We start from the raw sequence: 21,874 nt of genomic DNA on the forward strand, positions 1-21,874 counted from the left end.
CCAGCAGTGCACAGAACACAGAGTTGCCCTGTCAGGAACAGAAGGGACATTATGAAACATCCACTCATAAAAGATATTTTCCATCATGGCTCTTCTGGGACAATCTCAGTTACATCATAAGTTCTTTAAGTAATACAAACTTGAAGATAATGGATAGTTTGCTTACCATTTTATTGCCCTTACCATATCAGGCTTGTTTCTAAAATGCTTGCTAAAGAACTATGCACTTTTAACAATACCAGCAGTATTCCTGCCCAAAAGATTTTTAGAAACCATCTCAGTAACATATTTCCTTTTAAATGTTTTCTCTCTTGAACCTACAGTTCTACAGTTTCACTATTAATGTTTTGTTTGAATTAACACCACAGTGGGATCTATCAAGGTAAACCTGATCATCTCGATTAAGCGAGACTTAATTTAGACCTCTACATAAAGAGGGATTTTTTCTCTGATGAAATCCATAGTGAGATCCTGTGGTATTTCCCTAAAGAAAAAGGGCACACAAATAATGAGATATACTTTGTTTTACTTTAAACTGTACTGCATTTATTTTATTCATTCTCAGCGCATTAGCACTCTTGCTTAGTATACTCTGGAAACTCCTGAAGTTACCTAAGTTTCCTAGGGAAGTAGACATTGACTGGTAGAGCAGACAGAGGAGGTGCAGGTGCACAGACTAGAGATGAGAAGAAAAAAAAAAAAAAAAAGCATTCACTGAAAAAGGAGTTTTCAGGAATTTTATAAAAGAAGTAATATCTACAAACAATAGCTTGTAAGCTACAGCAATAGGCTGATACTCCACCGCAAAATACTTTTCATTGCTTCTGTGTAGATACTTAAGCTAGAGCTTTGCTGTGCAAGCAACATCCTGAGAAATCCTAATGATCATTTACTTTCATAGCACAGTTAGACATGAAGTTATATACTAACTTACAGGTTAAAATTAAACTTCGATTGGGTCAACATTAAACTTTGAGGGCAAAAAAATGAGCTGTTCTATAAGGCATAACACAAAAACACAAGTATCAGCCACTGTCCTGAGGCTACACTACTTAGAAGATATTTTCCTCCTGTCTCTCCACAAAGAAATACCTTCCCAGTGCATTAAGTCCAATGCAAATGGACTTATTTGGGTCAAATCCAAGCAATGCTCTATGCAGGTTCTTACTAGAATAATTAAAAATTGGAGGTAGAAGCAAGTATTCACACTACAAAGCCCTCCAAACAGCAGGCTGTAGCAACCCAACGCTTTTTATAAGCAGGGATGAGTTGTGTGCAGCTCCACCCTCTAGGCAAAACACCTGTGCTACTGCCCCAGGGGCTCAGCCATGGGCTCCTTCCCCCAGCCTGGGTTTGTAGCCTTTGTCACACAGTTGATTAGAAGAATGCTGGGAGGCTCAAAGGTTATGAAAACTTTCAACAAAACATAAAAAGAAAAAAGGAAAACCAACAAAGAACAGCAACATGAGCATCTCTAAAATGCCCACCTGCTACACAAAACCACACAGAATAATTCTCTTTGACTTTATTCAGAATAAAGTCAAAGTTGCCTTACGTACTTTAGACAGGGATAAAGTGTACACCTAAGTTTGAATCTGTCTCCGTGTATTTTATTAGTTGCTTATTGCTCATTTAGTCAGGATTTTTTCAGCATCCAGTGAGAGGCTGACATTGTCTGTAAATTGCAGATTAGATACAATATGAACCTTCAACCTGCGGTTATCTGATGAGAAGCAGTATGCAGCTAATCAGATCACATTTCTTCCTTTCCCAGTCAGGGGCACAGAACCTTTTAGAGGAACTCGGCTTGTCAAAAATCAGGGCTTCCTCCATGTCCCAAACCATTGCACATACAGGGAAGGAACTATCACCACCAGAGCATGGCTTTTCCAACGAGAATTTTTTTTAGATCATAATTCTGACTTAAGAAAGACTTGGGTGAATGGAATGGAAATGAACAGAACCTGTCTAGAGAGCAGGCCTGTTCTCTGGGATCACACTGTATGTTTCTCCTACAATTATGCTGTATTTTTTAATGAATTCTACTAAATATAAAAACTTTTAAGGAGTTGAGTAAAACAGAATGGTTTCAGCCCAATGACACATTGTATGTATGTAAAATTAGCATAAGAACAAATGAGTCACATACCTATGCTAAGTAAATATTCCATAAGACTGGCAACAAAGAAGCTATTTATAATTGAATCTGGGATTATAGCTAGGTACATTCATAAAGGCAAAAAAATACACCCTCTTTGCTGATACAAAAATATATGAAACAATATGCTTTGGTCTTTGTGTAGGAAGTTTTAAATATCAATTGCTAGATGAATTTGCCAGTGTTCACTTCCAATGCGTGCATGCAGAGAGTATGGCGAGTTTAATTGTCTGGCTATTTGCCTTGCATGTATTTCTCTACTTTTTCCAGACTTTTTTTAACTTGCACTTTTTTTGTTTTACAGTTCCCTCCTTTTGGGGTTTGGTGAACTCAGCTTGGAATCTTTGCTCTGTTGGGAAAAGACAGTCACCTGTCAATATTGAAACCAGCCATATGATTTTTGATCCTTTCTTAACACCACTTCGCATAAACACGGGGGGAAGAAAGGTAGGTGTTCTATCATGTTCTGGTATAAAAACAAGACATTAATAGACTTACAAACATTTGCTGTACTTTATATTTCTAAAGCATTTACACTTCTATCTCAGTTGGATCTGAGGCAGAATAAGAGCAACATAATCCTTTGCAAATTGTTCAATTTCATTCACCATTGGAGAGATAGCAACCATATATTTTCAGATGTCTTCTAGCCCATATTTATAATTTCATATGAACTATTACATGAAACTCTGCTGTCTGGAAGACAAGCATCTCATTTTTAGAAACTGTGTGTTTATAATTAAATTTGGTGTTCACCCTGAATGGCATTATAAAGCCATTATTCTAAAAGTGTTGTTTAAGATGGCCAGAACCTTCTTTTATTCATCTAAATCAGGATCACATTGCAGTAACGTCATGTTAGGAAGGGATGACTGACTTTATTTGTATTAAGAAATAAAGGGAACTATGTGATGCATATCCGATGACAGGACAAGCAGATAAACATGTTCAAAAAATAACCTAGTTTCTGTGTTATCTGGAGAGTACTGGCACTTAGACTCATAGGAAGATTTTTTTTATTGGACATATCTGGACATACATTAATTAGAAAATAAAATGACATTTATTTCAATAGATCATAAGTAAATGTCCAAAGACCTTGGATCGGATGGCAACAATAGGTTGACAAAGACTTTCTCAGCTTAAAATAATATTTTTCAGATAAAATCAGCATGGTAATTCCTTGTTGAAAAGTGACTGACATGGCTGACTAGTTTGTTAAGCTCTGTTTCTGACCAATAATACTTTTTAAATGCTGTATATAGAAACCTTATCTTGCCTAACCAGATTTGGGAAGTTTATCTTAAAAAAATGAGGTGTGCAACCACAGTCATCTTGGGTTAGCTAATGTGTCTACCTGTGGCTCAGGAACCTAGACATGCTGTTCAAACAGGTGGAGATTGTTGTCTGAGGTATGTGTACACACCAGAACACTACTGATAGGTCCTCAGATCTTTTTATACTGTATCTAAGTTATGATAGAAGATAAAATTTGTACAAGCTTTTTACTGTAGTAAAAAACTCAAGTTCAGTAATGTTTCTACAAGTTTTTGCAACTCAGATATTGCAGTGTTGTGCTAATACATGCATATAGGTCAAAGTAATTCACCAGAAATTATTTATGGCTATGAATTTTAAAAACACTCAAGTATGTGCATTTGTGCTTGCTGACTCAGAGCTAATAAGCAGAATTAAAACTTTTATATGTCAGTGTATAACATAAAAAAAAATGTGGCAAGTTAGGAAATCTAAACAATGAAAGCAGATTTGGATCCCAAGCACGTTTCACTCTTAGTAGTCTCCTGTTCATACCAGTAGCATATTTAGGGACATTTTACATACATTGTTCTTAAAATGATTTTCTGCATTGCTGAGGTTAGGTACCAATTCATTCTTCCCTTTTATGTTTACTAAAGAATTATACTTCCTAAAAATTAGGGGTGCAGACAAATTTTAGTACTGAAAGAATCAGCCATTTTCATTTCCGAGATACATTTTGTTCCAAAATTACCATGCCGAGTGAAATATTAATTTGAAATTAATTTGATTATCCTTGATGATTTTATTATTTTTTTACTAAAGAATATTTTCACAGTATGGAAGCTTAAGAGAAATCCTCAAAAAAATGATGTATCAATTCTGTTCATCCAACTGGAGGGTTTCTATTTTTCAATTCTCAATTTATTTTACAAATGAAACATCTTTTTCCTAGTAGAGCCTGTTAGTACACTTGGAAACAATCATTAGTTTTAATTTTTCTGTTTTGTTTGTTTCTTCCCCTACGTGGGCATGTTTAAAACGGTATTTTAAAGATTTGTTGCTGATTCTATGTGGACAGTTCTTCTATTCAGTCTCTGTAACACAGAGCAATGCAAATGAAAAAGCACAGTGACTTACAATATTGGAACTAGCAGAGATTCTAACAAAAGATTATTCCAAAATGATTTATCTTCTCCTGTTGTCTTGACAAATTAGATTTCTTCTGGAAAAAAAAAAAAAACATGAGATGGGAATTTGCTCTGTACTTCCCATTGAGCTTCTGGTGGTACACATGCATATAGGCCAGAATTGATGCAAACTTCCTCAGAGAAATGAGAAAATGGTATTATTGTTACTTACTGAAGGACAGTTATGCTCCCAACTATGGTCCAAATTTCAGGGGAATATGCACATTTTGCTTTTTACACAGAAATGCATTGAGATTTTTCATTTTGATACAAAAAAGGAGCTGTATCAATTTTGCTATTTATGTAAAGAATGACATTTTTCAGGTTATTTACAAACTACAGTATGACATAATGCAATAGTCAAGAAAAAAATTAATGCCCATTGTCAGTGAATCAAAGCAAGGAGTTTCAGACTATTTAATGTCTTCAGCAGTTCTAAGAATTTAACTGGTTTTTATGCCAGTTCAGAAAGAAGCAAATGTCTGATTATTAATAAAATATCAGAAGCATGAAGGGCCTGGGAGATGTTATATCAGTAATGAGATATTCTTATCGTACTCACAAATGTTATCCTGCTGCTGTCAAGCAGAGATAGCTTTCCATCACATTATGAGAACAGGATTTGTTCTAGTTATGGCTAATCTATTTTAGAGATATTTCTAAAATGGCTGAATCAAAATTCTCCTTTAAGGAAAAGATTGCAATTTGATGCCTTAAAAAAAAATCTTTTCTCATAGTTAAGGCTTCAGTGCCGAGTTGATTTGGCAGGTAGTATATTTATGCTCACTTTTTGGGTAATGTGTTTTATATGTTAAATACTGAGGTGCGTTTCATGTGGGCTGAAGCACTTCAGTTTTCAGGGCAATGAACCAATTGGTATAGCAGCCAGGGAATTTTGTAGACAAGACTTTACTGTGATTATGCTGTACACTAAAGAAATTTATGGAACCGATCCTAAGAAAAATGATGAATAAATAAAAAAGGTGGTTGATGTGGTTTCAAATCAAAGTTATAATAAGCTAACTTAAATACACATGAGACAGGTAGTTGCATACAGAGACAAAATTATACATAGCTTGTGAAAAGGGAGCTGGAAGAGTCATGCCTTAGGAGAGCAGCTAGAGGGAAGGAAGCTTTCATACCAATTACTCCTGAAACAGTAACTTCACATTTTTAACAAAGATTTCTTCTATGAAAGTAGAAATCATTTTTGAGTTCTGATTTTGAAAACCACATTTCTACTTTGTGTTCTTCACTTTTTTAATTAACTTAAGAAGGAACAGAAGATGTTCACCCCAGGAACAAAATTCAAGACCAGTGTAGAGCAATTCAAGCAATGTACAGCTGGGCAACTTGCTCACACACTTAGTATTTCCTCCAAACTCTTTCATTCCCTACCACTGGTTTCTCTTGGGGCTTTATTTTTTGGGGTTGTAGAATGTTGCTTAGTTTCTGTAAACCAGTGACCTGTTTAGTTCTCAATCTCTACAACAACAGACCAAAACTGTTCCAAACCATTTCCATTACTCAATTTATCAGGACTCAGAATTCCACTTTTAAGTTCTCACCTTTCTAGCCTCTTTCATCAGAGAGTTTATTTCAGTATTAGTAGTGGAAGACACTTTAGTAAATTGTATTGAGGCATTCCTGCGATTTTTTAGACCACTTGGGAAAAAAATATATATTCATGTTCCTAAAGAAAAGGAATGGTCTAAAAGGAAAGTATGAAGAAAGAATATTACTGTCTACCTACTCCACAGCCTACCAGGTGCCTGTGGCCTGTTACACAGCAGGTGAGTTTGTATGTCTGACCTGAGGCTGAGAAGAAACTTCTTCCCAATCCATTCAGAAGCAAATGGGATTGCAATGCAATTTACCAAATATACCTTTGATCCAATTTGCACAATAAAGATCCAGTGAGCAACAGTATGTTGCTTTATATGCTGTTAAACCATTGCAGTACAGTATCAGCTCATGCGATTTACAATTCAAGAATAGTCAGATGTTATTCTGAATTGTTTTGTGCTATTTTCTATGTTTGTGCTTCTCCATTTCCTCAGAAAGTGGCTTTTCAGGTCCTCAAGGCTGAATATCATTGATACAGCTAATTGGATTTCAAGATCCAGAATCTCAGCACAAGATACTTAATGAGTTTACATGCAGATAAATTCCCCCAAAGAAATGCTGCTTTTGAGGAAACTCCCAAAGTTTCAGCTCTCTCTCAGGCCCAGATTTGTCTCTTGATTATCCATTTTAGTGAATTTAACACACAGCCCTTTTCAGATAAACAGCCCTTTTTTAATAAACAATACAAACACTTATTAATATGCAAATCACACTTCTCCACTCTGTCACAAAGGAAAATACGGTTTTACTTTCTCTACTTTTTTTCTTTGGATTCACATAAGCACCAAGGCAACCAGCAACAGCACAACAGAATAACTTTACTGCCGAGCTGCTGCAGGCGCGTGCCATTTGGGCAGCAAGCACAATGGATTTCAGTCTCCAAAGCAGGGCTTTCTGGACCATCACGTGTGTACTACTACTAGTAGCAGATGAACAAATCTCATTTTGCACTGAGCTGGTCCTCTGCTGGGATTTCCTCCTTCATTCACCAGCACTGGCAGTCTCTCTTCTCCAAGTCCTCTGCCTTTGTTCCCCCAAAACTTGTTCTCTGTAAGTTCCAGTGTGTCATTTCACACTCACCTTCCAACAACATGTATGCCACTTCTGCCTTTAGATTTTTAAGTTCTTGGGGATAGTGCACTTTGCTTTATTGATGGGATGTTAAGATCTCTTCAGGAAATCTTTTTAACCAACTAGCAGTTTTTTCCCTGTTCTTGGCCTTATTTTTTTTTCTCCTAAAACATGTTAAGTAACAGCATTTGCTTTAGACACTACGTGAATCCCTGCCGATTAATTAAACCCTGTCATGTAAGCAGCACCCTGTGTTACTAATCATTTTAGGTCATATTCGAGGACTTAAACTGTTGTTTACAGCAGGTGAAGTTCTGTTTAAAATCACTTTATTTTTAAGATAAGGAAGAATGTTGTGCCTGATTTTGACCTCTGAGGAGATGAACAGATTAATGTCTGCTAGCCAAGGGCTGTTAGATACATTCACTAGCTCAGTGTACATAAATGAAATTTGCTCAGTAAAATCCATAAGTCTGCCTACTTATAAGGGCATTAATGAATGCAATCACACATTAGTTAAATTAATATATTTATAAATAATGGCTTCATCCTATGCATCACAAGATAATGGTAATATTTAGCAGTTTCTAAACTAAAATAGGGTGGGAGAGAAGAGATTTATGAATTGAAATCAGCTAATGGTTTCTTTGCCAGCTAGTTCTGATTCCACACTGATCAATCAATTCAGAGTATTACTAGCATTTTTCTCAAGAGTGCAATATATGACAACTGCCAAGCTTTGCTTTGGTGATTACTAAAAGGACAGATACTGGTGTGAACCATATTTCAGCACTGCAGGAATATAAAAAATGAATTGTTAGAAATGGTCCAGGAGGAATGGATAGCAATAAGACATCAATGTCATCTGTAAACTGATTTGTGATGAATTTGTAGAGAGCTTACTAATATGATGTTTTGATTTAGAGCGGCTTTAGAAAGTCAGAAGTCTGATGCAAATATCAAAAACTTTAATGAATAAAAAATGTGATACAGTATTGCTGCTTAAATGATTTCTAATACTTCTACAGTGTTGTGTGTTCTCAGATATATTTGTAAGTGAACATAAAATGAAACTAGCAGTTTAAAATAACTGTTGTTTGTTAGTCCTCGTCACTATTTAGAACAGGAAAAAATGTATCTTTTCAAAAGCACTTAGGAAAAAGCATTTATCTAGGTGCTAGATCTGTCTATTTGCAGGGTCTTCTGCTTCCTTATCACTTCAGTGATCCCATCTTAAGACTGAATTAATTTGGAATATGTGGGAACCCAGATGTTTTCCTAAATTTTTGGTTGTCTACAACGGTGGAACACCACTAAAATCGTGAAGGATCCTGAAATAGCACTGGAATCCTGAAAGAGCACTGGAATGCACTTCTACATCTTCTTCATAGTAGATGAGGAGGTTTTGTTGCTGCAATACAGTTCCTCTTCTTGCCATTTAATCTTGTCCAGTGTCATAAAACAAACTCACTTGTCTGCCATGGGAAATTTCCTAGGAAAGCCTAGATACGGCAGGAAGAAGTGATTTAATGGGATTATTCCACAAGCTATATGGTACCCTGGTTTGGATCTCAGGATGTCTAATTTTGACAGCAGCATCTTTCAAATGATACGTGAAACTGTATCTCAGCTTCAGTTATGTAGTAATTAAAAGCAACCCATGGTATCCTTGCAAAGACGATTATGCAAAACCTGGGAATATGTATAGCATGCACTTCCCATGTCATTGATAGGAAAACGCCATATGTATGTATACAAGAAGGGGGCAAATCTACCCTCTCGTATGCTGATTTAAGCATGCAGTAACTTAACTGAACAAATGTGTGGACAGATACGTCTCATACATTGTAGTTAGGATGTTTGAGACTATTTGATGAAACCCTAGATAAAATTTGTGATGTTGTTTGAAACATCAAGGGCATCTGCTGATGTGGACATTGGACAGCAGAACCATGAGAAGGTTAAAGAGTCAATGCTGTTATTGAAGCAGAGCTAACTGACACCAGCCATAGGTCTTGCCCACTGCTTTCTTTTTTCCTACCTTAATTGTTTCTTTTTCTTTTTAAATTGCTTTCAAATTTCTTGGAATACCTTGGAAAGAAGTACCTTGGTGGCTGGAGCAGCAGCTGGGCTCCAATTCCTAAATATTTTGATATATTCAAAGGAATTTTCAAAAGTACAAATTTGCTCTAAATGGTCTTTTTCTATCTACTAATATACATTGCGCTCTATTTTGATAGTATCTTATTTGGATTTATTTCATCCTGCTCTTAAGTCTATTTATAAACCTAGATGCTTATTTCAAACCTTGCAGAAGTAAAAGTACCATATATCTTGTCTTTGTACTGGGTTCTGTACTTGAGGCTATAACCACTATATGAAAACGCTGAAAACTTTTTTTTTTTCTTTTGCACTGCTCACACAGTAAAGGTGTATAAGTCTCCTAACACTATATACTTTACATGGAATACAGTTTTGTACTTTAGCATTGTTAAAATGTATTTCCTGGTCTCAGATTCATTCTTTTTCTTTCATTGTCCTTCCCTTTCTTTCTTTTCATTAGAAACATACAATAATTAATGTATGACATTATATTGAAACCTATTAAAATATAATATTTTCTTACAAGCAGATATTTGTGGAATAATATTAAAGAAATGCATTTTACAGACAACCTGATGTAATAAATGGGAATGAATCATATCAAAGTCCAGATATATGGAGAAGATACTAGCATATATAAGGTTATTTTTCAGCTTCCACTAGGTCAGTTAAAGCAAAACACTTGCCATGCCAACCAGAACTAATGAGAATCCACATGCCTTCCCTCCTGGTAAATCCTTGCCTCAAAGTTTTATGACTTTTTGTTCTCAATGGCAAAAGACTACAATTTGGAAAGAAGCTTTTATGATCCCTGGTTATGTATGTGAGATATGAAAATGTGAGATACTCGTTATGTTGTTATCAGTGCCATGAATGTCCTTTAGGAAGGTGATATATTCTGAATTTTAAATAACTACACAGCAATGTAGCTAACGTAATCTGTGTTTAAAAACAGCATTGCAACAGTTTCTTAAATGTTTGAGAATAATTTATACAGCATCCAACACAGATTTTCTTTTTTCTCTTTGTAATCAATGTAAGGCCAACTTGAACTTACAAGAATTATTTTGAACTGTTCATAAATAATTCTTCTTCAGTTCTTCTTATTTCAATATTAGTTTATTCCCCTATGTGAGCTCAAACAGCAGCTTCCTAGTTGGCAGGTGAATATATTGCATAGCAAACAGTTCTTATGTAAGGCACTACCTTGACTATGCACTTGGCTCTACATCGCGGGGAGTTGGTGGCAAGGCTGACTGTTAGCCATTCAGCATCCATAGCCTGCACCCATCGAATACGCGTTTATATTCAAGCCATTTTTCCTGAAGATGATTAACAAAATGCTCTGGAATTCTGTAATGGAGTGTAGCTGGGAATCAGTTTCTATGTGGGAACAGGAGGCTATGATGTATGCTATGTGTCTGCTGCCCATGTAGGCAGCAGATACATTCTGGCTGAAGATCTGAGGGTGAAAGGTGCTAAGTCAGCTTTCCAAAGAGTTACGCAGACAGCAGGCACAGCAATAGCTTGTGGCCTGTTGGCTGCAGCTGTGAAGTGTGAGCTGTGAGAGATCCAGCACCTGATGAACTGGAATCAGACATGGCCCTTAAAGAAGCTGGAGAAAAGTTTCTCTTTTGTTTTGTACATTAACTCTTACTTTCATCCCTGATGGTTAAAGCTATGAACTATGTTTTTGTTCAGTTGCAGCGATCTCAGCAAAGGAAACAATCAAGAGATGACTAATCTGTTTGACGCTGATTTATCATCAGGTCATTCACATAAAAGTTAAGAAAGTTAGGGACAAGTAAACGTGCTCTGTGGCCGGAGAATTAGCACAAAATCATTGCAAGACTGGTGATTTTGAAAGTTTTTTGTTTTTTTTTTTTTTTTGTCTCAAGCACAGCAGATAACAGTTCTCACAGTTGCATCTCCTTACATTGTTTTATACTGAAGGTAAGCAAGAAACCATCATAGTTTTGTCAGGGATTTCTGCTCGTCTTGCAACTGGAGTAGGGACTTTATAATAGACACATGTCAATTCTGCTGCAAGCTAGTGAAGACAAGGATAAATAACACTGCTGTCAGGGTGAAATACAAATTGCTGTGGTAGTCAGATGTGCCATTCAGAACTTTGAGTGTTAGAGAGAAGTGCAAGTTCATTGTTCTTCCTCTTGATACTGTTAATCACTGATTGTTGAAGGGTGAAGCAGGCAGTTTGCTTATAGATAGCGGAATTAATTGAGGTGTTTTAGAATTTGATGCCAGAAAGAAGGGTAGGGGCAAAAACTGGAACAGGGGTCAATTATCTACCACCAATGAATTAGTGGTCTAAGAATTAAAAACGTATCTGTGATCAGCAGCTCCTTGTCCAACTGAGAACTGGATGGCGAAACAGTAGGGGTATTTAACCTGTGTGTCACTCAACAGGCTGAGAAAATACCATCAATAAATGATTCTGAAGCAGGGGAAGAAAAAGTACATGAATTGGGGGTAAGAAATTGTTTTAATGTAAGAGGTAGTATATATTACAGGGGATTGCAAGCCGTACAAGGAAATTGGAAAGAGCAAATAATCTTTTGCATGTGCCCTTTTTTATTTGGGATATGCTGTTCCTGTACAGAAAATGACAGAAAATCATAGCTCATGGTATTATTACTAAGATGTGTGGCAGCCCTCTGTGTCATGTAGGTAAGTGTTTGAATTTATAAATAGTTCATTGTATGTACCTTTCAACTGAAAGCAATTATAACTAAACAGTTTTAAACCCAGCTTCTTTATCAAGTTATTGCTCATGTCCCTGAACAATAAACAGTCCCAGACTGCAAATTAAGTCTGACAATGGAAATCTTAGCTTCTAAACTGAAAAAAAAAGTTTAACTTGTCTGCCAAAAAACACTGGGGAGTCTGTTTTAACTGACAAATACGGAGAAGATTATTAAAGAAACATTTTTTGATGTCTCCTTTTCTAAACTTGGATAAAAGAAGAAAGTGTAGAATTCTGGTACATCAGTAGAAAAATCCAAATACATAACAGTCTCATTTTCATGAGTTTTCTCTAAAATCCATTTTGTCTTTCCTATCTCAGTTTACAACATTTGTCTTGAAAGAAAAATAAGTACATTTATATGTATCTTTCTGTCTGTACGTGTATGAGACTCTCACCTTTTTCCTAAAGGCTGTATCCTATCATTCATTATTTCAGCAGTCAAATAAAAGTGAACAAGCATATAAGATTTCATCTGCAGTCTATTTTCCAGAATTTTTCAGATTCTAGAAACTCACTGTAAGACATTTGATTAAAGCATCAGTCTAAAGAAACATCATCATCTGTAAGGAAAGTCAATAAACTGTTTATTTTCTGAATTTATGTTTTGTCTCTCTTGCATCAGCCCCAGCTCTGAATAATGCTGTAAAATGGCTAAAGGGATGGCTTCTGGAAAGTTATCTTTAACTTAAATCAGTATAACTTGCATCATAACTTAAAACTAACTGAAGAAAGTTCATATGGGTGCTTATATTCCCTGAGGGGATCATTTCACAAGACAGTTGGAGCATCTGTAGTGACTATTAAAAGATAATTCTGTTTTTTCAAGAAAGATGACTCCTGGTTTCAGTGTTGCTATTGTGAATTTGCAAGGTCTGACTATTTCAAAACTGCTTTTGGTACCAAGGTGAAAATGTACTTCATATAAATATAAGTAGTGCTAATCTCTAGCCTGTAACACACCACACAGAAAAAATAAAAATAAAAAATAAATCGACTGCTCTCTAACTTACTTTTTTAACAGTTCAGTGCCACCTGTCTCATGGAAGCTGTTCAGCAGAAGAGGGTGTTGCACAGAATACACTTACATAGATGGCACATTGCCACATTGATCCATTAGGGATATTTATTGGGGTTGGGGGCACAAAGGAGAAAAGTGGGCAGGGATTAATAAGGACAAATTGTGACTTCCTTGGGATATGTAGGAAAAAGGAATGGGTGTATATCCTTTACTCCCATATACTTTCCATTGTGCCCCAGCAAGCAGCTGGCGGCAGCATATCAACATTATAATTTGCCACTGATAGTATTAAATCCCTCTACTTGTATTCTGCAGTCCTCTGTTCCCTGCCACACAAACAGTGCAAAGAAATACATCGCAGAGATGAATTTAGATCACAGCAGCTTCCAGGGCTATGCCAAGGGCAGTACAGCTGTGCTGAGGTGGCACATAAAAGCTCCTTTGAAGACACTTTGCCTTAACTAAGGATTTAGCCTTAACTAAGTATTTCATCTAGTCCTATTTCATCTAGGACTATTTCAGACCTCTACCCAAAATAGCATTCAAATGTACTGTGCAAAGAAGCCTTTGGAAAAAAAAAAAAAAAAAAAAGATCAAAATGTGCATTACTTTTAGTCACACAAATGCCATTTTGATATTATCAGAGCCCCTCCATATAAGTGTATTTTTGTGTTTAGTTTTGTAAAGCATATTATTTATGTGATGGACATTAATAGCTACTTTCGAGTGACTTCAGCTTTTGATGCAAATGTACATTTGTGATCTTTTCTTTCAGTGTGTTATTAAAAATGACAGTCTGCCATGGTTCCTATAGCCTGAAGACAGACTGGGATGTAAATCCCTACTTGACACATCTGGGGCCATTTACTAGGTATTGCTCAATTAGAAGTGCAGAAATACCACTAAACAGGTCTCCTCGTATGTTGCCAAGGGACGGATTCGAACGCTGGAGAGAGAAACTCTGCACCCAGAACCTCACTACCAAGAAGGATTTGACATGGCCAGAAGGCAGTGATATTGGAGAGATTCTCAGATTCAGCAGATACACAACACTAAATCCATGCCTCTAAATCTCAACTTCAGGCTTAAACCTTTGGCACTTTATCTTGTTTATTTGACATCTTCTTGCTATAAGGAAGCTACTGTCTACCCATGATAAGATGGTTGTTGTATCCAGGCTCTTTATAGAGCTTACAAACTCCTTGGTGTAAGCATATAAATAAATATAAGTATACTAGAATAATATTGTTTGGAAGCACAGAGATGTATGCCATATTTGACCATATCTATGGTCAAATTTCAGATGGAATCATCCTCTCTTATTGGGCAAAGTTGTGTGCCATCTTAGTGCCCACTTGCTATCACCCAAATGCCCTTGGTCACGGAAGTGGCTACATGTTAGTGGAATGATTTTTGTATCTAGTTTGACCTTCTGGGGGGGGGGGCTCTTTGTGGCAAAAGGTTATGCAGGTTTTCTTTTAACACTGCTCCATAAACAGAAGAAATAATGAAGCCTGGTTTCCTACGGAATCACGTTAGATTCCTTATAGCTTCTGTCCCCTCTTACCACTTCACAAATCCCCTTCATTAGAAAGCAAAGGCAGCAGATGCTGTGGCTATTTCCAAGCTCTTTGTGCCAGCCATCCTGCAAACGCACCTGCTGATTGCTCAGTTGACTGTTGCTAACAGCAATCTCTAATATCTTCATTTTACCTACCTTTTTCTAAGACAATATTTTGGTTCCTTCTACGCAGTTTTCACAAAACGCTTAGGTATCTTCTTTGTCAAAGTTGGATGAAACTGGCCAGCAGATACAGGAGTCACTGAAGGGAAAGTAGAAAACAGGTCAAAACCAGTTATTATGATGATGACTTATTTGTGATGTTTGCATCTTATTGAAATCCATGTGTGTCTATAAAGGCGGAAGCTATAGAAGCTAGGGATTTATGCACCAAAGAAATTTCTAAGGTAGATATATATTAAAGAAATTCTGTATCCTGTAGATTGCAGCTGTGAGTACTGTAGTTTTGCACATTTGGCTGCTATTTTCTCCAGTAGAAATGCATCATTTTCAGTATCTTTCAGGGAGTGCAGCACTGATAACTCAGTATTTAAGCAAAATAAAGTCAGTAAACTAATAAGAATGTAACATTGCTTGAACAAAAAATCTTAACAGCATACAAAAGATTTGTGTCTTGCCCAAGGAGTTTTCATCTGTTAAGAAGATCCAGCAGCGTTTGAACATACATTGTGTGCTGTCTTCTTACTGTTGTGATAAATTCAAGTTAGGGAGCTAAGCATGACAAAGCTTTCTGGGAACCACTGCAAAGGTGGTAAGAATGTGTAAAGACTACTATACTCATCCTGAGCAAGGTCACAGCTGAAATCCTCTTACAGTTATGTGGTACGTATCACAGGCCAAAGGTGCTCTACAGGAGAATCTCCTTAAGAAGTACCCAGGCTAGTTCAGAGAAGAACAAGCAAAGGTATAAGCTCAAATAATGAAAACTGGGCATCTGAGTTCGTACTGCCCAGCTGGTCCAAAGCTCCAACAGCCATGGTGGGAATCCCTGCATGGACTCCTTGGTTTGGGGAAAACTTCTGCCGAAACAGCTCAGAGTACTTGAATGGACTGATATTTTTTTCCAAATGTCATGTTCTTTAAACGCTATTTGAATTTGAAGGTTTGCTCAGTTCCCTTTAGAATTTCACCGCAAATATCATCAAGATGTTTATATGTGTCCAGCTGCTTTATCACCTCCTGTTCCTGCTCTCCCAGAACAGTGCAAAGGAAGAGAAGAAATCATTTCACGCAAAGTCTTAGACCACTTTCATGATAAATACTCGCCACCGCAAGGGAAGGCATAATACTTTCATGAAAGACCAACCTTTCCTGTGCTATGACTACCATACTGTATGCATTTCTGCCTGGAGTGTTAATGATATAATACACCATTGTGCCCTGCATAAATAATCATGTGAATAAAGGGATGTGCAGTGAGCCATATACTAAAGAGATTCCTAAAGAGATTCCTAAAGAGAAGAGCTACTGGGAAGTGCAAAATACATGCCAGCTCTTAACTTTTCTTCCTGCTTCCACCAGATACCATCTGTTATCTTTAGTAGGCCTGGGACTACTCTTTTCCTATGAGCAGCATAGAGGTGATTACTGGAGAAAGAGCCGTGCTGTTGAGCTGCAAGCCGGTGCGGCGCCGTGTGGAAGTCTGCAGCAGCCTTTAACTGAACACTCCACACATAAATTAGGAACAATATTACAGCATCTGGTGTACGTAATGGGAGAATAAAACAGCTGTGCTGGATGAAATATTGAGTCTGGCAAATTATTACAACAAAGTTTATAAATATTACTGTTAGTCTGGCTGCAATTACTGTTTAATAGGTGAGGAGGCAGAAAGAAAGAGGCAGAAAGAGAGAGCAGTTCTGTATCTCCAGTGTTATGAAAGAGTGATGTATCAGCTGAACCCAGATTTCCTTAGAAGGTTGATCTCTTGAGATATGATGGAGTGACTGTCCTGTCCAACCAGGGTGTCAATCAGTCACACTGGCACAATGGTAAAGCAGTTTATCAGATAGCACACATGATTTTCCTGTGATTGTTCTCGAGTGTTTGATGATGGAGTTTTAGCAACAAATCTTCTACTATAATCTTTGGAGACAGTTCTTTAGATAAAACTGGCTTCCTCCCAGGGATGCATCAGAAACTTTTGGGTAGCAGTTCAGGAGAGGTTTTAACTGCCCTCCATAATTACAAATTATAAAACCAGTTTGGTCCTTAGAGACTTCTAAAATGAATCGGCAGGCAGAACTGAATATTATCGTGGCATTATTGGTGATACAAAAGGAAATGTAATATTTGTATGACATTTGTGAGAAGAGGGAAATTATAGGCAGCAGCTTTGGATCAATACATTATCACCCACTTATCTTCCTGACACCTTAAAGGGGAGAATTGTTAAAGCTGTGTAGGAAGAAATTACATTGTCTTGTAGAATTTGAATCTATGCAAACAGTAAATTTATTTTAAAAGCTTCCAGGTTGTTGGAATATTTTTTTTTTGTCATTCCCATCATCTTTCTAACCTATCAACTGTACTAGATGAAAAATTGGGTCTGTCAAGTTATTACAACAAACTTTATAAATATTACTGTTAGTGTGGCTGCGATCATTTTTTAATAGTGAAAGAAGACAAAAAAGAGAGAGGAGTTCTGCACATCAAACATTATGAAAAACAATGATACTACTGTGCAGTGCATGAGGACCAGCATCCGATTAGAGCTGGCAGAAACTAGCTGCAAAGAAAAGGGAAACGGGAAATGCAGCTCCAGAATAAGGATAGTTCTCATCTCAAGATCTGCAATGGTAGCAAGAGCCCACAAACATTAAAGAGATGCACTTTGCAATTCTTCGCAAAATGAAAGTAACATTTCATTACATTTTTATGGTATTTTGAGCCCAATTAATAAGCTTTACTACCTGCATCCTCCATTGTCTCACTGCAGCTAAGTGGGCGATCAGCTTTCTTTCTCAATGTACTACAGATATGCAATCACACTTTATTTAATGACTAAAATGGACACTTGGTGATAACGGATTCTTCAATGAGATATATAATTGTTTGCAGCTTATGCAGCTTTTATTGAATTATTATTGAAAACATAATTTCATGCTTGGATAAGTGGTAAATTTAATTCATTTGCTAGCAAGAGATAGTAACAAATACAGCTTTACCAGTATGACTTCTAAGAAAGGAGGGGAAGTTCCATATAGCTACCCAACAAGTAGGAATTAGCTCCAAGCACTTGTTGGTTTGCTTTTCTACATTCACTGCTGATGGATTTAGAAATGCAGGAAAAAAATGTTCTATCAGAAGTAGATAGTTCGGTTATAGTTGTAACCAAAAGCTCTCACTTCATTGTAATATGAACAATGAAGTCTTGTGGGTACAATTTGCATTCCAATTTGTTTTGGTAAAATGGAATTGCCATGGGTCTTGCTTTTGGGGGTTTTCAGAGCATGGATGAGTCACTGAATGGACAAAGGACTTGCAGCTATTTATGGGATTTCATTAGCCACAACTAAAAATTTAGCATCTTCCTTCATGTAGATATGTACATATCTATGCAATATTTTAAAAAATGTGTACGAAAGTCACAGGGGGAAGGTGAGGACTGTTCTTTGTTAAACTGAGGTCAGAGAGACATGTCTGTATATAGACTTGGTAGAAGGTGAACCCTCTTCCCTTTCTCCTTTTCAACAAAAGGACTCAGCTAGATGAAGCCATGGATTACCTGATGTAGGACTGACAATAGTCCCACTTGGAGCAGGCAGGAGGTTGGACTAGAAACTGCCAGAAAACTCTGTCAACCAACATTGCTCTGAGACTGTGTCTGTTGAACTGATTCCAGCTGCTTTAATCCTAGTTTCTCTCCCAAAACATCGACTAGTATTCCTCTGCTTTAACACAGACATCTAAAAATACCCTGTAGAAATGCCTGCCTTTTTTTTTTTTTTTTGCTAAGAAAAACCTAGCTTTTTAGATGGCTACATTTAAAAAAAATACTAATTTTCCTCTTCATTTCTTGAATATAAAGCAGTTCAGACTGTATTTGACAACTCAGAGTAAATGCATTGTAAATTAAAGGTAGCTAGACAAATTTTCAGTGAATTTGATGAGATGAAAGGATGAAGCATTCACTGGAAATATATTTTCTTTATAATAGATTGGAATTTATGGAAATCCATGCTGAATTTGCAATTATACCACTTGTTTAGCATTTGCAACACTGCTTATTTCAAATGTCATCATTTTTAGCTTACTAATTCAACTGATCATCTTACACACACAGTGAAATTACAATGAATATATTTATTTATTTTTCCTTAAGAAACAAGATGATTGAATTATTTTTGCAACATTGCACAATATAAATATGTATTGCAAGGTTTATGGCTTTGACTCTTACTGGCTGAGCTAGCACTATTTAATTTAAAAGTCCAAGTCCCTTCATGTGGTGAGTAACCAGAATTAGACACTGAAATGCTGGCTGCATCTCTAAGAGTCAATAGTGCCTTGAGATGATTAGTATTTAAAAAACAAAACAAAATAAAGACACACACGGAGGAATAGTAAATTCATAATTTTTGAGTAAGAATTGGCAAACTGCTTGTCAATAGCTATAAAATGCCTTCTCTGTGGGAGTATTTCAGGACAGTAAAGACAAGAAAGGTCATTTGGCCCAGCATGTTTCTCAATTTACAATTTATGTCAGTTTTCTCTTCCCATTTTTAATACACTTGAATTTATGTTGTTGTTGTGTTGGTTTTTTTTCTTCTCCATAAACAGTGGCCATGCAGAAATCAAAAATTCTAGTGATGCTAGATATTTTTTGTGAAATAGAGAGGTAGGTCACAGTCACTGCTTTGATGTTATGCTGGCCACCATTTTGTACCTCTGTTATCAAACTCAGTAGCAACCCAGTTGCTAGATGCTTTGATATTATTTTCTTCACCAAAAGTAAAAGTACCTGCACAAAAAAACTTTAAAGATATCTGAACTTAATTCAACAATCTCTCTCTGCCTCTCACAGGAGCAAAAGCTATTCTTTTTTATATAAAGCCTTTGATTATTTGTCCCTGGTCTTGATATCCTTTCAGAAGGTGCTTTACAAACATATATAGTCCTTCTCTATTGATAAAGGAAGTGCTCTATGGAATACCACATTTTTTCATTTAAATACTTAATCAGTGTTCTGCTTTTTTATTATTATCTTTGTATCTGTCTTAAAGCACCTTAACTGAAGCCTTCAGAAGTACACATATGTGCCCTTTATTAGCCTTTCTTTGTCTATCATGATCATAATTTTCCGTGAATGCCTACGTCTTTCTTTGATAGTTGCATATGAGATTGCCAGTATGGCTCTCAAAAACAAGGGTGCATTTTAAAGGATAAGCAGAGTGCCTGTGAAATAATTTCACTGCATCACTGTAGCTTATCTTTCTACTTTCATAGTCTGTAGTCCCCATGCGGATTAATTTCATCTGTGCTTGAACACAGCTTTGATACCGCCTTGTACCCTTACATCATTTGGTCTGTTCTGACTCACCATAAAGCCTTATACTTAAAGGATAATGTTCACGATGGGGGAAGTATACAAGGCAATAAACAGCTTTTGCAGGTGATTAAACACACTGAAGCAAAGCTGAGGCATTTGAAAACCCCAAAAGCTGTTTATTGTAAGCAAGGCTACACGTCACAAAGGGAAGCTGTGCTCAACAAGCCACGATGTTAAATAAAAGCTTTTCTTTACCTTGTCTTGCAAGGCCTGGGAAATTTTGTAGTGCTGCCTTCATGTAACTGAATAGATCCTTTCCTTCTCATTTTTAATAACATGGGTGGCTTTCATTGTGTCAGATATGGTGTAACAGGAGATAGTTCCGGTGTAATTGCTCGGGATAAAAGCAGTAAAATGCCTTTCTTCAAATCACCGTGGAGGTTCTTGATGATAGTCCTTTCCTCCTCTCCCCATCCCACAAGAGGCCCTCTTTATTCCCAACTCCTTTTTTTTTCCCTCTTGTTGCTACTCCCTTTGTCTCTCTTTCATGCTTTCCTTTTTTGTTGTTTTGTTTTGTGTGTTTTTGTTTGTGTTTGGCTGTGTTTTTTTTTCAATGTTATCTTTACTTCTACTTTCCTCACCACTTCAAAGATTTCCTAAGAATAACATTGGAGCCAGAAACATTTAGTCACTTAAAGGAGGTGGTTAGAAGCAGGACTATTATGAGCCGCAATATTTTCAGTGCTAGGGAATCTCTGCTACACAAATTGCATCGCTTTTGTAATGCTGAGTTACCAAAAACTGAACAGCATTTTAAGCAATTAAAATTTACTAAAACATGTGATTATCAAGAGTATTTTCTTTAAAATATTATTATTATTATTATTCCAACAGAAGGTCATTTGATATACTCTAACTGCAATCTAACTGCACTTGCAATTTTTCAGCCCCAGCTTACTGGCACACATCACAGTACTTACATATTACCATGGCTATTTGTGCAAGTTAAACACTTACGTGATACTATAGTTAACGGCTGGCACAAAATGTATAACTGAAAAAAGTAAGTCATAGGTCAGTAACTCTCATGAAAGGTCTATAATTTCATACAGATATGAATGGAAGGAAGCTCACAATCTGAGGAAGGAATACGTAATATTTTGGAGTGGGTGACAAAGACAACCTTTTTACTGTTTATTGCTGTGAATTACAGCATGGTGTTTCCCATTTATAAATTTGCCCTTCTATCTTCTACAAAAGGCAAATATGAAAGGAATAATAGAATTTTGGTAACTAGCTTAGATTGAAGCCATATGCTGCAAAAAGGAATTTATCAGATAAAGTGACAGTCAGAAAAAAAATCTGGTTAGCAATTCCAAATAGCAGCTGACTGAGGATTTTGTCTTTCATCTTGTCCTTTAATCATTTCTACAAGAGCAGTGTTTTTTATGGAAACTAATATTTACTCATTTATGCATACAAAAACATTCTAATAGTATTTAAAAAACTGTGTACATTATATTCTTGTCTCAGATAAATGCAAATCCAGTGTAAATCTGGATTTGTACCACTATTACTGAAACACAGATCTATTATTGAATATCTTTATCC

The 21,874-nt window shown here is 36.4% G+C and overlaps 1 protein-coding gene across 2 annotated transcripts in view; it reads left to right on the plus strand.

Moving 5' to 3' along the window:
* The window catches only part of CA10 (carbonic anhydrase 10), a 199,612-nt gene that overhangs the window by 76,003 nt on the left and 101,735 nt on the right, over window positions 1-21,874 (plus strand). For both annotated transcript variants that reach the window (XM_032199757.1, XM_032199756.1), the window contains one exon: window positions 2,463-2,605. In XM_032199757.1, the coding sequence (XP_032055648.1) occupies window positions 2,463-2,605 (143 nt within the window). The remainder of the gene's footprint in view (window positions 1-2,462; window positions 2,606-21,874) is intronic.

This window comes from Aythya fuligula, chromosome 18 (genome assembly GCF_009819795.1).
Source record: "Aythya fuligula isolate bAytFul2 chromosome 18, bAytFul2.pri, whole genome shotgun sequence".
In the NCBI taxonomy this organism is placed as follows: Eukaryota; Metazoa; Chordata; class Aves; order Anseriformes; family Anatidae; genus Aythya; species Aythya fuligula.